Source organism: Sinohyriopsis cumingii, chromosome 8 (genome assembly GCF_028554795.1).
Source record: "Sinohyriopsis cumingii isolate HCF-2022 chromosome 8, ASM2855479v2, whole genome shotgun sequence".
NCBI lineage: Eukaryota > Metazoa > Mollusca > Bivalvia > Unionida > Unionidae > Sinohyriopsis > Sinohyriopsis cumingii.
In genome coordinates, this window is record NC_142968.1 from 56,815,949 (window position 1) to 56,832,634 (window position 16,686).

The 16,686-nt window shown below is 34.4% G+C and overlaps 1 protein-coding gene across 1 annotated transcript in view; it reads right to left on the reverse strand.

Moving 5' to 3' along the window:
- Positions 1–14,981, reverse strand: part of LOC149793583 (dynein axonemal heavy chain 5-like) — a 229,214-nt gene extending 214,233 nt beyond the window's left edge. Inside the window, exons 1-3 of the mRNA XM_089967542.1 lie at positions 14,761–14,981; positions 7,277–7,326; positions 4,943–5,035 (exon numbers count right to left, since the gene is read on the reverse strand). Of these exons, the coding sequence (XP_089823668.1) occupies positions 4,943–5,035; positions 7,277–7,326; positions 14,761–14,878 (261 nt within the window). The 5' untranslated portion in view covers positions 14,879–14,981. The remainder of the gene's footprint in view (positions 1–4,942; positions 5,036–7,276; positions 7,327–14,760) is intronic.
- Between the last annotated feature and the right edge of the window lie 1,705 nt (positions 14,982–16,686).

The following is a 16,686-nucleotide window of genomic DNA, read 5'->3' on the forward strand; positions in this document are numbered from 1 at the left end:
ACTGCAACTCCACATATGGTTTTAACTAAATTTACTTTGTAGAAACTAATATTTTCTTATTAGACTCACATAACCTTCAGGGTCTATTCCAGAAAAACTGGTTAAATTCTCTCCTCCATTTAAAAGAAAAGGGAGTAGTCTTCTGAATGTAGGAGAGATTTAATGAAAAAGTAAAGGTGGGGCTTGAAAATATGTGCAATTTTCACACATTCAGCTGATTATTTCTCTCAAGATTATGTAAAAATCATCATTAATTCCATCAATTTGCATCCTAGAAAAGAATCTAGATTTCACCTCCTGCCTTTTAACCCAACAATCTACAAGTTTTTTTTTAACCCTAAGTGCAAATCATCCACAAAGTTTGATCAAGGAAATTACTCTCAAACTAAAATATGCAAAACCCTTTTTCTCGAGTCCAAATGACCTGTGACCCAAAAATCAATGCCCCTCTTCTTCACATTAAGATAACTCCTCATACTTTAATTAAGGTACAAGATCTAAAACTAAAGTTATTATGAACACACCACTTTTCTTCTTTAAAGGAGACCAGAAACCAATGGAAATACTGAATAATAATAAAAGTACTATAGCAGTAAACCTTATTCAGAAGTATCATCTGCAACTGTAATGCCAATATTAAAATATTGGCCTATCTTCTAGGAGCTGAATTTCCGTGACCTCGTATGCAAAATTTCCGTGCCTATTCGGTTACTTTCAGGATGTGACGTCATAGTAGCAACTCTAGCAGCCCAAGTGGGAGTTGTCAGAGTAAAAGACAATACCGTTTTGTGCTGCTTACGGGTGTAATAGAACATTAAGAAAAGCCAGTGGACAACATTTTTTTTTCTTTTCCAAAAGATAAAGGCATAATGAAAGAATGGATACATTATTACAAACGAGTCGATTTCAAAGCAACACCATACAGCACTATGTGCTTGTTACATTTCTCAAAGGACTGTTACGAGAGGGATTCTGAAAAAATGGCAGCTCAAGGATACGCAAATGCTAGTCCTAGACTAAAAGTTGGCGCTGTTCCAGACATAACGTTGAATATTTTAAATCCTGTGAAAAGTGTTAAACGTGCGAGTTACGAAAATAGGCAGAAGGCCGAGTAAGTGACCACAAAATGCAACAATCAATTCACAGATCTTTTATCTACACCAGCAGTGCTAAAAATAGATCTGCCAGCCCGACACCCTGGGCCCCTCTGGTTTTAGTTCCGGCCCATCCTGTATTCAAAGTGAGGTGCCCCTCAGGCTTGTCAAAACAAAAATTGTTTGCCTGAGGAAACTTTGATCGCGCTGGTGAAATTAGTAAATGTATTTTCAAGATGTTGACATACATGCCTCAACACTCCACAATCTAAATCAAATCACTACTGTCCAAGGTGAAATTTAGATTTGATTTTAATCAAATGGAGGCTTTGCCAAAAATAATATTCTAAACCTGTCGTGTTTCGAGAAAACACAATTTTCAGTAATCTTATAAAAATTACAAATTTTAAAAAAAAATCATTGTATACATGTAGTATGTATAAACAGTAATCTGTAATGATTGGAACTGATATAAAACTATTCCTTGGGCAGTTTAAATAGCAACGATTAAAAGAAAAGAGGTAAAAGTTTCACATTAAATGGCTGACAATAGAAACGGGGCGGGGGGGGGGGGACTATTGACCCAACCCTCAACCCCTTGCCACAATATTCGAGCGCCCATGGGACATACCTTTTCTCCATGTGATACACCTTATTATTCCCCCAGGACAAGCCCATTTTGCATATTCTGGTCAGCTCTGGCTAAATTGCAAAATAGCTAAAGGTTTGATTTAAGTACGCAAACAATAAAGCTGGTGTGACTAATGAACATACTCCTTATCCTTGCATTGATCTTGTGAAAATGACTGCCCTTCAGACATACTTCAAAGAAACCATGTTCGACAGTGTGTATATGTGTAAGCACCAGCAATTGATTGCCAAAATAAACGATGCCTATTTTGTTGTTACCTATGATGCCATGGACTTCAGGTTTAAATCTTAATGCATGTAACACTGTTTACTGAATAAAATATTTATTCAGAATTAGTTCTTTAGGGCCACATATACTGCATGGTATATTTTGTTTTATTCCTTGTAATTTAATCATGGTAATTAAACTTTACATATACGGAAGAGGAATGTCAGGTGTTAACAGGCCGAGTTTCTTTGGCGGAAATGGAGATGTGATTTTGTTTGCAGAGAAAATTTCATTTAAGCTAATTGGTGACAATTTTATTCTTTTAATTTTTTTATACTATAGTACTGTTGTAGTTGTTTAAAAACATCTGAAATTTACTTGAATAATGTTTAATTTTCATGTGCTATTTACTGAAGAAGAAAAAACGAAAAAAAACTGTTGTGTGATATTAATTATTTCATCCAGTGCCGGATTTAGACGTGTGTGCGTGTGATTTTAATTTTTAATGTAGCTTTAACAATTTTTCAGTCATATCACTACGATGTCTGCAGTGTGACAGTTTAGACTGTGGATTGCATACGTTATATCTATTTATAAATGGTTTGGGGATGGGTTTTTTTTCTTCTGACAAATGAAAATTGACAGACATAATGTAATAATCGGGACTTCGCTGCGAAAAATTTAGAGATATTACGAGATCAGAATGTAGATGAGGAAATAACCCCAAAATCGGGAGGTTTTTCTCCCGGCTTGAGAGTTGACAGGTATGAACTGTCCGGGCTTGTGGAATTTCAGTCAGGGCTTGAGTTTATTTAAGTCACCACCCCGGGGCCTGTGTCTAAAAAATTTATTTTAGCACTGACCAGTACAGTACATAAACTATTAAATCAGACTGCATATTCAAGTTTTGAATGTGCAACCCCACATGTGGTCTCCTTCCGTCTGCCTCGCTCGCCAATGTTTATGTTTGTATTCAAGGACTGGCTAGTATTGCGTCACGGTACCACATGATCTGTCGTCTCATTAAAACTCAGAAAAACTCAGCAATTTATGGAATCGTGGTATCTTCCATGCAATAAAATCACTACCCGCTTACGATATTTAATTTATAAACATGACAGTCGAATTAAAATCTGTAGAGAATTACATACGTAGAAGGAAAATTTTGATTTCTAGTCTCCTTTAAGTCAAACTGACCTTACCCTTCAACATGATGACACCAAAATCAGTTCTTTTTATCCAAAATGTAAACTAATCATACAAATGCTGGTGGAGATACATGGTCAAGAAATTGCTGTGCAAAAACCATCTGAACAGTGACCTAGTTCTTTGACCTTTTCACTCAAAATCAATAGGCTTCTTCCTTCACCCAAATGGAAGTTATCCACTAAGTATGGTTCAGGTTTGTGAAATAGAACAAATACATGTATTACTGTCTAAAAATATTCTTCTTTAGTCACAGTGACCTTGATCCTTGCCTTTTCAACCCCAATATTTTGTTAGGTTTGTTCCTTTCCATATATGGAAGCCATTCTAAGTTTGGTGCAGGTCTATGATTAAGATCGAAATATACACTAATTAAAATAAATCCAACCAAAACTTTAACAGAAATTTTTCAAGATCATCATTAAATAACTTTTTATTTTATAGAGGTTATGGTCTGCATGTTGAGCTCAGAATTAAAGAAAAGAGACATTGACTCAAAGATAACATGGGCAAGTTTGTTCTAGAATTAAATGCTTCAGCTTCAGAACAACTCATTCCAAACATGATGAGAAATCAACAACATGTTTAGGAAATACATGCACATGAAAAACTTTAACCAAAACCTCAATAAACATGACAATGATGATGCTGGCAGAAAAAAATGTGACTGCCATCCCTTGCTTCCCAATAATATGGGTTCATCAACAAAACCAACAACCTTTTTTCAACTCGAAAATATAAATATGTCTTCATGCAAGTCCTAGAGAGAAAAATTAGTTGGATATTTCATTTTTAGGGGGAAAATATCACAAACAGCCTAAATGTAACTGAGAAAAAAAATGGGTATGATGTTCCATGTAAAAAATGTGTATGTTTGTGTGATTTGGAATTTTAACATAGCTTTTAACAATGTTTCAGTCATATCGCAAAGATGTCTGCAGTGTGGCAATTTATAGTGATGTCTAGAACTGGGGCATCATGCCGCAGACATGTAGCATGATGTTCCACCCAGTCACATTATTCTGTCACCAGGCCTACAAGTCCTAACACTAACCTCTTAATGTTGAGCGCCTAGCGAGGCAGCTGTTAGTACCATTTTTGTAAGTCTTTGGTATGACTCGGCCGGAGTTCGAAACCACATCTGAGGCCGTTGCTCTAACCAGTAGGCCATCAGAGTGGCCTCCATGTAAAAAATGAAAATTTTACAAATGTGACACATTTAGTTGAATGCAAATTTGCGCATGAAATCTGATACAATAGAGACTTCTTTACTAGTACCCTGTAAAATCCGAGTGGAGCAAGTTAGAGAGCTGTAGATGCACACAACTTTTGCAAATAACTATACACAGAGCAAGGGTCAGCAACATATTTTACATGTTGTGCCATTTTTTTCAGATTAATTACAAAATAAATGAGCGTGTGCTACCAGTAAGAGAGTAACACTGTTAAAATCTAGATTTTTGGCTGCCCTTCACATGCCATACAAAATCTCTTGATGTACCACCTTGCGGCACACATGCTATAGGTTGCCGACCCCTGCCATAGAGGGTCTACAACAGTCAATGCACTAGTCATCACCCAATTCATACATGTTATGAATTATGTTTTGTCAGAGACAAAATGTATCTTTCATTTAATTCAGATTTTCCCCTGTGATCAGCCATTAAAAAAGTCACAAAATAAAGGAACAAGAAACAAATGCATGGTACATGTAATAATTTCCATGTAGTAAATGATGCTGTCTATCTAACAAAACAAAATATACAAGTGTGTAAAAACTTACAGCCATCCTGCGCTCATCACGCAACTGTTTGGTCTGTTTTTGCATCTCTTTCATGGCCTCGCCTGTGAGCACCACATTCTTTTTGGCTGGGACCTGAAAAATCAGAAGTTAAATACAAAGCCTTTATGAGAGGACAAAAGATGCACGCTTTACTTCCAAACAGATTCATATTAATGATTTTGATAAACAAATAAATATTTCCAAATTCTTCAGCCTCCATCATTTTCTAACTACAATAATGCATGTACATCTGGTTTCCTCCAGCCTGGAGATGACTTTGGAAACAATTGATATGCTGAGTGTGAACATTTCACTCTAGTACAGAATCAGCCTTAAAGATACTAGGATATTTCAAAAGATATTCTACAACTTCATTAACATATGGACTGAATAAAGACTAAAAATATCCATAAATGTGGTAATATGATGCTCAAATTGATAATGCAAAACCATAAGAGAAATTAAATATAGTGACTATTAATAGTTTGTAAGTTTGAAATAACATTTAAATCTCAGGCCTTTGAAATTCCCACTGCCCACTGATCAGGGCAAATAAATATTTTTATGGGAAATCAATCATCCTGTGTTATGTATATCTCTATTTTTTTAAACACTTGGTAAATGATTTTATCTCAGTTTTGCAAATTTTTATTCATGGCTGTAAACTGTAGTGATTATCTTTAGCTAAGGTTTTGCCTACATGCTTATAAAAAAAAAAATACAATTGCATAGGATCTATAAACACATGCTTATATACATCCTGACAGTTACTAATAACTGAATTACCAGTAAATATGTTTTTATAAGATTCAGCCTTTTTCTCACTGGATAGATTAGTCAGGTGGTATCTTAAAGGAGTTAGTTCTTATCAGATGAACTAGGTCACGTGAACAGATATTTTGAAATGTTAGAACGAGTAGTATGATCTGTCACATGGGAATGTTGTCAAACATAGCAATAATGGAAGATGAATATAAGGAGAGAACTGAGCAATCAGATTCATTCTTATTTTGGAGTCATTCTTATCTCTTGTGTTCCTGTTGTAACATCAAGTCTGCAGACATGTTTTATGTTGTACTTACATATTATTTAAGAGGAAAAACATTTGTCTGGACTGTTCAGAAGAACAAGAAAGTGCTCTTTTTTTGGACTATAATATTATTCTGAAACTATTGTGAATTATTCAAAGGAGTTCTGGAAATAATGACATTTTGACATTATGATTCTTGGTGGACCAGTACATTTCTGGTTCTGAAGTTTATATGGAACTTTACACTCTTTTGGACTTTAATATAACTTTTTCAGAATTATTTTGGATTCATCACTTCATAATACTGTATTTTAGTTCCTGTCACATTTTCATTTATAACACTGATAATTCTTGGACTGAAGACAATGGTGTTGGCTTATGTATCAAGTGACATCTTCAAATCTTGAGTTCCAGCTTTCTACTAAAATTGGATGACCCAAAGATTTTGCTGATCAACATCAATTAATTCATACACATATGAAAAATGGCAGGGTTTCTCAGTTAGAGGGAGAAAATACATGGCTCATAATGTGATGAAACATCAATCAATATTACCTGGTTTTAACGGAACCTAATTATGTTTGGTACCAATATCATTCATGATAGCAGCATCAGGATTTTAAGACATGGGAAGTAAAAACTTGAATAGGCAATTAAAAATCTGAAATTTATTTGCACATCGGCATGTAAACATTCAAAGAAATTTTCAAGACATGAATCTTTACATAAATTTCTTGGCAAGGAATCTGGGGAGACTGGTGGCCTCAGGCCCATATAGCACATCTGTAACGCAACTGGTTTGCACCTCTGCAGTCAATGGTTTAATTACCATTTCAATAAGGGTGTATGAATGCCCCTCAAAACACAGTGATCTTGTCTGAGTTCACCATATCCTTATCACAAGAACATCCAAACAGTCAAGAATAAAATGTACAAATTGGTAGAACTATATAAAAAAAAAAACAAAGTTAAAGTTTATGGATTTGCAAATACTAGTAAAATAAAAATAAACATCCAGTCCCTCATCAAAAAATCTAATGCAAGGTGTTGTCTTCAAACATGTCAAAACTTATGTTTGAATAAATGTAATACACATTTCTTTTTACAACATCAATATAAATTATTTGCACTTATGGGCTAGACCTAATGAGATAAGTGAATGAATGGAAGTTAGATTAATGAAACAGACCGAGTGTGCCAGGTGGAATGAAAGGAAAAATAAATAACATTCTGTATTGTTATCTTAATTATTTATATAAGGTAAAGGATTATTTATTAATTAGTTATAAAGAAGGAAACATTACCTTGGCAGGTGGGCCCTGGCTTTTGGTTCCTGCTTTCTTCTTGTCATCCACTGGAAGAAAAAATCCATCAAACATAATAAAAAAAGGTCTAATTGATAATATTTCTGGTTTTGAAATATACTCAAAACAAACAATGTTGGCTCTCACTTTCTGAAATATACTAAAAACAAACAATGTTGGCTCCCACGTTTTTCCTTTCATCTGCTATAAGAAAAGAAAAAAACATCAAGCTTAATGAAAAAAGCTTGTTTGGTCATATTTCTGGTTTTGAAATATATTAAAACAAACAATTTATAAAGTAACAAATATCTCCTTTTTAATGTGTTGTTTTTGTTGTTGTAGGGTTTAACGCCATTTTTCAGCACAAGATAGGCTATACACGGCGGCCAGTATTAATGGTGGAGGAAGAACCCAGGAAAACCCCCAGAAAGAACCACCGACCCACAAGCAGCTACTGGCAAGCTTTCTCACATACCCACATCAGCTGAATCTGAGACGCGAACCCACGCAGACAAAGGTGAGATGGCAGTGATCCATAACAGAGAGTGCTTTAGACCACTCTGTCACTCAGGGTCCCCCTTTTTTAATGTGATTGTTATATCCAACTGAATGATAATGTAAATAGAGGCTGGGTCTTACTTTGACTTTATAAATATTCTACAACATTAGCAATATGCTATAGGTCTAGAAAGATACAACATGTGGTTACACACATCATAGCAGACATTTTTAATTTCATAGATCACACATGGTTTTGGATCACGGTTTTAGATCATCTACATAATTAAATTCAATAAAAGTAAATATATTCATCTCTTTAAACAAAGGCATCTGAGGACAGGACAATAAACTAGACTGAACTTTACTGTAGATGTTTCTACCTTAATATTATTTGCACACTGTATTTGGTTAGAGAAAGTCTACAGCGGCTGTGCATCACAATGAATGTTATCAATCCCAGTCCCTAGAAGGTAGTGACACTGAAAACCACTGAAAATGGGTCAACAGATACATATTGGTATTTTAGTGGAAATGTCAAACTGCCTCTACAATGTTGTGTTAAATGCACATGTCTTATAACAGTCAGTATCAGGGATACAATACAATAACGTGTCATGTGTTAGAAGGCATTGAGTTAAAATAACTGAGTAAAACTGACAAATAACAGTAAAGAGAAGTCAAACTGCTACAATTCAAGTATAACTTCTCAGTTCCCAAGTACCCATATTTTAAAAGATATCATTTGTCTGTTTTTCCATTGTTTTCATTTTCCAGGATTCATAAAAGTTACTGTTAGTCAATATTTGTGATTGACCATACAAGTTTTCATGGAACTTACTTTTTTCAAGTGCATACCTGGTCTTTAAAAGAAATTGAAAATAATGTTCAGAAAAAAAATCAATCCCATCTGGCAGCTTCTGAACATTACTACACCAGACACCTATTTGTAAGTGCTGGAAATTACTTCCTAATTGTAATTACAGAATGGAAAATGTGCTGGATCAAATACATCATATCTTTTGTTTGCAACTTCTTCAAAATATTTTTTAAGTTCGTACTCAAAGGCTGTAAAATCTCAGTGGACTAATGAACCTATTCTGGTGTCTTTGTACTGTGAGGGTCCTTTAAAAATAGATAAATCCTGAAACAAAATTTAATTTTCACTCAAGTAATGAAGCCTATCAACTAATCCATATAAACCATTTAATATTAATGAATTTGTTTCTTGCAAAAATTAAATAAATAAATAAATAAATCTCTCAGATTAAAAAGTTTCATTTACCGAAGGAACCATATATAGTCTCTTATAAGCAGAATCCAAATGCAAACAACACAGACCATGACCCACTGTTGGATAATGCACCAGCAGATCTGGGTCTGTACAGTTTTATGGAGTAATTTGTACAACAAACAATACAGACCCTGATCTGCAGGCGCATTATGCTATGGCAGATCATGATCTTTGTTTGCAGTTTGACTCAACTTATAAGTGAGTATAGATGGTAAACAAGACAGATTTATTATGACACTTGAGAGTTGTCTATTTTTTTTTTAAATTATGATGCTCTGATTATATCAATGTATACAAAACAGACACAAGAGGATATAATAAACACAAGATGTGGCAGTCCATATAAAATAAGGACTTGCTATATTACCCAAGAATAGTATATTCAAATTAAGGGAGATTGGTGGCTTGTCAGCTATGTTTAATTTACTGTGCGCACTGGAGGGTAACCATCTAAGAAAATATTTCCTTTATTGCTCCATCTAATGAAATTTTTATAACCCTAATTGAAATATAGCATGTTATTATTGTAATTTACACCTAAATCGGTATTTAAATTCCTGGTTTCAATATAATCATAATGTCTGCATGCAAAACATCACATTTTCAAGTGTCCCTTCGTGAATGACAATTACGAAAAACAATTGTTTGATCTTAAAATTTTGCACTCATTTCTTTAGCCTCTTGTTTTATTCTGATCTATACATACATTCATATATTGCATAATTCTACTGTGTGTCTCTTTTCTAGTACAAAAATTTATTCATTGTCGATTCATTAAATTATTCATTTATTTTTATGATTACTCATTCTGCACCTTTCTATTTGTTCTTTTCTTTGTAAATAAGAATCACTTTTCACAAGTGTAATTTCTTGCAAAGAATGATACATTTTGAGAAAGTAGTCAAGAATAGTTTAAAGGGCATAACACTTCTTGGCAAAATACAGCTTAAATTTTTGTTTCTTTACAGGGTCTAAATGAAGATTACTAATCTAATGCAATTTAAAGTCACTTTAGTGACCATGTTTAGAAGGCAATATGTTTTTAAAAAAAGACATTTTCAGCAAAGTAATGAACACAGCATTCTCAGCAACTTTTATTTACAAGGAGTTTTTATATCATTCATCAGCTAAATGTTCAAAGATTTTTCATAAAAAAATTCTACCAATGATATGAGATAAAAAAATCACTTACCTGAGTTCATGAAAACTATGTCAGCGAAACCATTTAAAATTTGTTTAAAGTGACCAAGAATCATTTTGATTATAAAACTGAATGTTAAACATACAATTTCTCTTCAAAAACGTATATCTCTGTGCCTATCTCTTATTTGTTTGCCAGTTTACTTACTCATAAAACATGTTTTTTCTTTCTCTAAAACATTTATTTATTCCTTCATTTTCACTCAACCACTCAGTGGGATGCACTGGTACATTACCCCTTCAGTGTCCAACCACACATCAGTTCATCTCACAATGGAGGGGAGAAAGTTAAAGTGATCTAAATGACGTCAATTATTTTCCTAAAGTGGTAATTTATGCAAAATGAAGACTTACAGTATATACTCTCTTATAAGTCCAACTGCAAACAACAAAAATCCTGATCTGTTGTTAGCATAATGTGCCTGCAGATCAGATTCTATTTTGTTTGTTCAACTAATTACTCCTAACTGCATAGACTAAGATCTGTCAGAGCATTATGTGATGACAAATCTGGGTCCTTTGCAGTTGGACTCATCTTATAAGCAAGTACATATGGTAGAAGCATGACCTTTTTATTTTGTATAGTCGTCAAATAAATACAAATTAAAATAATTCTTTCAATGCTCTGTGAAACAATTTGAATAATTCTGTAAGGACTGGGAAATTCTTAACTTACCAAACATTTTTTGTTTGGAGGATGCTCTCCATGGCTGATCTTTTCAGACCATTTAAGGGATGCCCTCCTGCCCTACTTGTGGTTGTATTTGTGCTATTGTTTTTATTTATTTCTGTTTTTCCATCTTTTAAATGAATTTTATATTGTATGTTTTATATTCACACACACACACACATATATATATATATATATATATATATACAAAACCCCAACATAAATCAAATGTAAGAAGTTCTCTGAATGTCTCATCACAATTATTACTCAAGTGATACAAGATTGTCCAATTAACCAACGATCTGTGTGTACAAGGTATTTACCTGCCACCATTTAAATATATCAACAGGTATTGATACAGAACTCTTCTAGGCTATACAATGGTGACAATGAAATAAGACTGATCTTCAAGTATATTTGAACAAGGTCCATGCATGTTTGATCTGTTGCCATATGGTATAACCACCAAAGTGGTCAATATTGACAGAACCTCTAATCATGGATTCAAATACACATTGACCATTTATCAGTATGACTAAGTACTATCTGACACAAACAAGAAAGTGTTGGGGTTTGGTTTTATAAGTAACTTTAGTGTATACAATTGGATTTGAAGGATTTTGAGAAAATCCAACCTTATGAACTTTATATAGAAACTGGATTTTGTAGAGGAACTTTAAAAGTGATAAACAAATATGAATTTGACTGAAGACTTAGACTAGCTGAATGTGCTCAAAGTTAAGTTTCTATTTTGTCTAAAATAAGTTAAATCTACTCCTGCAATGCAATAAAAGTTTTTTTTTTTTATAGCAGCACATCAACACATAAAAGGTTTTATGATGCCAAGGCAACTTTAATGCTTTGGCCAGGAACACATTACAACGGCTGACCTGGACTGGCTATGACAGATTCAAAAACACACCTTCTGGTCACAAGTCCATCATGCTAACCACTGAGCAACTTGCATAAAACAAAGGAAAAAGGTACAGATGCATCTGCCCTAAAAATCCCCATGTTTTTGTAATATACTTCCTGAACTGAAACTGTACTCAACCTCTCCATTAAGACCATGACTGAGGATTTGTGTTTTTATATACTTCCTAATTTGAAACTGTACGCAACCTCTCCATCCAGACTGTGACTGAGGATTTGTTTTATATACTTCCGAATTTGAAACTGTATGCAACCTCTCCATCCAGACTGTGACTGAGGATTTGTTTTATATACTTCCTAATCTGAAACTGTACGCAACCTCTCCATCCAGACTGTGACTGAGGATTTGTGTTTTGATATAGTTCCTAATTTGAAACTGTACGCAACCTCACTATCCAGACTGTGACTGAGGATTTGTATTTAAAGTAGTTGTGGACTGGTAACAGATGAACTTAAGTGATGGTGTGGCAGGGATGCATACTTTATCTTAGAAGCACATGTACTTTATATATTGCTGATAAGAAAGTTATCACCAAATAAAAAGATTTTCATATGAAGAAAAAAAAAATGGTTTTGTTTAATTTTAGCTCCCTTGTCTGCTTATTTCACCCTATTTCTTCTCTGATTTGGTGCCCCTCTAATAATGGTTCCCTGTGCAAGCACATGGCTCACATCTAGCTAACACCAGCCCTGGTATACACATATATAGCATCCATTAGCTAAGTGGCTCGCCCATACACTTAGTCCGATTTTCCTCTGACCGATACACATGTTAAGATGGGAGGGTACAGGACAGAAGAATTCCAACTAGAACACACATCATCACTGTAGTGGCTCTTGAATATGTGCAAGACGTTTGTACTCAATATTAACTATTTTATCAGACATTGTCATTTGAGATCTGAACAATAAAAGGTTAACAGTCAATTAAAAAAAGAAAACATTAAAAATGGAGAACAATTATATTTATCATGCCAAATACACACTTGCTGACAAGAAAATCAATTTATTTTAAATACAACTTGATAAAGAAGCATACACAAATAATAATAAACATTTTTGCCAATTTTGAAATTTGGTTCACCTTTTTATAAAAAGCAAGACTATCTTAGACACAATGCAAAGACTCCTTTCAAAAGTTATCTAATAATATGGTCAGATATTTAAAGTAATAGATTTCTGCCCTGGCATTAATAAAAAATAATATGAAACAGTACCTCAAATTTATTTCCTTATAAATATTTAAATCTAAGATGACTTAGTCTAACACAAAAATTAATACAAAGTACAAACATGTTGCACATATGATGAATTCCAAGTCCACTCCAATGACTACCTCCATAATCTATCAACCTTAACCTTTCCAATGGTGGGAACACTAAGCACAGTGACTCCCTGTTCTATGAGGCATAAAAAGTTAAAAGTTTATATAAAAAAATAAACAGGAAAAAAACACACAATAAAAACAGATATCCATTGCAAATTTATCTTTTCACAGCTATAAAGAGAGACAAATGTTTCAAAGATAGACAAATCCTCACCAGATCATTTGTTATCACAAAGCCCTGGTAACACCATGTGGCACTGCATGATTAAGCAAGAACACTATAGGGTATCTATATTTTGAGTCTACTTCAAGAACACGCATCTTCATATTACATCTCAAAATTTAGTTTGATCTCTGTGTGTGATTTGGATTTTTAATGTAACTTTCACAATTTTTCAGAACGTTGCTATCATATCTGCAGTGTGGCAGTTTATAGTGATGTCTAGCACTGGGGCATCATGATGCAGACATGTAGTATCATGTCCCACCCAGTCACATTATCCTGACACCATGCCGACCAGCACTAACACCCACCTCTTAATGCTGAGTGCCTTGCAAGGCAACTGTTTTATAAGTCTTTGGTATGACTTGGCCAGGGTTCAAACCTGCGACTTTGCGAATCCAAGGTGATCACTCTAACCCCTAGGCCACTGGAGTGGTTCAGTTTGATTTTATTAGTCTTTGCCATCTCTTGGATATCATTATTTAACACAAAAACAGAATAGGTATTATCATGTGTATCTAGCCTTATAAATTAAGTAAAGAAAGAATTTCAGTAACTAGTCCAAGGTGTGGTTATGACATCATTAGTCAAATTGGCAGGTAACATTTCCACTGTCTATTTTTTGTGCATTTGTTGATCTTGATTTAAATCAAGTCATATATGATATCATTAAAAGCTTTTCTGCTGATTGAACATGTTTTGGGAAAGCTCGTTTTAATTTAAATCCCATACCCAGTATTTAAGAACAGTATTTAGGATCTAAATATTTTAAAAAAACTCTCTTCTCTGTCAGATGCTAATGAAATATCAGATACTAATTTGAGGAACAGTACCACACTGAAGTGTCAAAACTCCTAATTTGCTGACTTTACATTATTGCTTAAATGTCACAAACTTTTCATTTATAAAAATACAGTTACCAATACTTTAATTACATTTCTGACTCATTCTCCACCAACCCTTTACCTGGACATTCAACATGTCAGCCACTCATTTGGATATCAAAAGGTGCCACTAGATAGTGCAGATACACTGAGGGAGTTGCCAATCTGTGTTATACATGTCCTGGCTATAAATCACTGGGGCTTTATCATTTTACTTATAAATATACATCTACCGATACATTCTTTTTAATTAAAATGTTTCAATTTCTGACCACCCCAAAATGGATAATCATTTTTTTAAATTACCTAATGGTAGTTTTCATTTTTAAAAAAAACTGATTGCAAATCAATAAATATATGAACCTTTCTCAAATTGTATGACAAAAATACATTTAAAGAGTTTTTAAAAATAAAAAAAAAAACATGAACAGGGCAAGTCCTTCACTCCAACTTACGTTTACTAATTGACACCAGCGGAGGGGCCACTTCACCCTGTTCAGTGTCCGGTTTGGGACTCGGGGGCTTATTCGCCTCTTTATCACCTGGCCCTCCCTCCGTTTCAACGTCCGCCATCCTTGCTTACTTTCTCAACCCAGTGTTAGAAAAAAGTATTAAATTTTCCACTTTACAAAAGTTAATGGTTTGCAGTTCTGTCTAGACCACCTGCCATTGCATGTGAAGTGAGACTAATAACATACGGTACAGGTGTTGTCCTTACGCAAGGTGAAAGGAACTATTTCTTGTGAAAAATTATTTAGACCATTATTATTTAATTTCCTTACTGAAATTCACACTAAACGACTGTTTATTACATAGATATGTTACATGACATTTTTATACGATCTTTACTTTTTGAATAATATAATTTACAATATACGAAACCTAATCGGTGGAAGGATATCATATTAGCCTTGGTAGGCTTCTGTTCTTAGTAACCATGGTTTCATGTACACACTGTCATGTTCTTCGCGAACTTGTCACGGATTAGATATGTTATGGGTAACTTATTATTGTCGCTCAATTATACTTGCCAATACATTATTAAGTTCATACAAAGCCCATGAAGTAGTATAGTTTGATTGTCAGTTATTGATGCAAAGCAAAACGTGTACGGTTTATTTGATAGCTTTTAAAGATTAACAAGTAGTGTTTTCAGATGAAGAGTTGCCGAGCAGGTGGCTGAAGAGATGGGGTGTTCAAAACTCCGGGAAGCTATGGCGGCCATTCAGAACGAAGTTATCGGTAATTTTCTGCCGAATTAAATCACTATAATTCTATTGCCTAGGGTCTTTAGATATTACTGTCACCTAAATGTATACATTAAAATCAACTACTCTTGATCTAAAGTATACCGCTTCGCTCTATTACCGCGTTATTACTAAAACGTGTAATTGTAAGCAGAGATACGTATAACTGATGTGTCTGATGTAAAAAAAAAATCCAAAAAAAGAAAAAAGGAATTTTATTCCATGAACAGACAGATACTTTTAAATTTAAAATAAAAACTTAATACCATCCATGGTATATAAGGCAAGCTGTCTGGGCCGGTGAGGGTTCAATGTAAGTATATTTTCGATAGTTACATTAACATTAGGCATTATAAGTTTACATGGGGGGGGGGGCTGTCTTTAGCCCACAGCGCATGATGATATGGTCATATGTACAACTGTTGAAAAATAGAAATGTAAATGGATTTAATTGCTGGCCGCTACGGAATTATGTATATTATTGACTTTTCGATATTTCAGGCGTGCAAAACAGCACCGAGACTCCAATGGGATTTGATTGACCGCTTACGACCATTTCTCATTTGCTCCTCGGAATATCTGCTGATAAATCTCAAAACGCGTTGGATAAAATAGAACAAATTATGTTTTTGCTCCCAGTGCGATCAACGAAACATTTTACTACGTCTTACGCCAGATCAACGATGCCAGCATATCTATTCGGTACTCGTTAGTGTGCAACAACGACAAAAACTCTGTAACATTTATTTTGGACATCGGAGAAGTTCCAGACCCTGACGATCAAGATCGCAGCAAAACAAAAAAAAAAAAAAAAAAAAAGGGGGCAAAATATATTTTGCAAAATTTGCTGACCAAGGCGGAAACCTCTTAGATCTACGTACCGGGACTCTAACAGTTGGCCAATATATCAGGTGCTGAACAAAGTTTTGAGGCAGGTTAACCCTGTATGTGTTGGTGGAGCTGTCTGACTAAGTTATCGGCGATATTTTCAAGCTATGGTATGTGGGGCGCCAGCAGCCCATTGGAATTCTTGCTAGGACCGCATTTCCTAGTGTCAAATGGCATCTCATGGGGTGAATGCTGTAAAGACTGCCGTTGCGGTACTATCAGCCGCTTAAACGATGTCAAGATTGC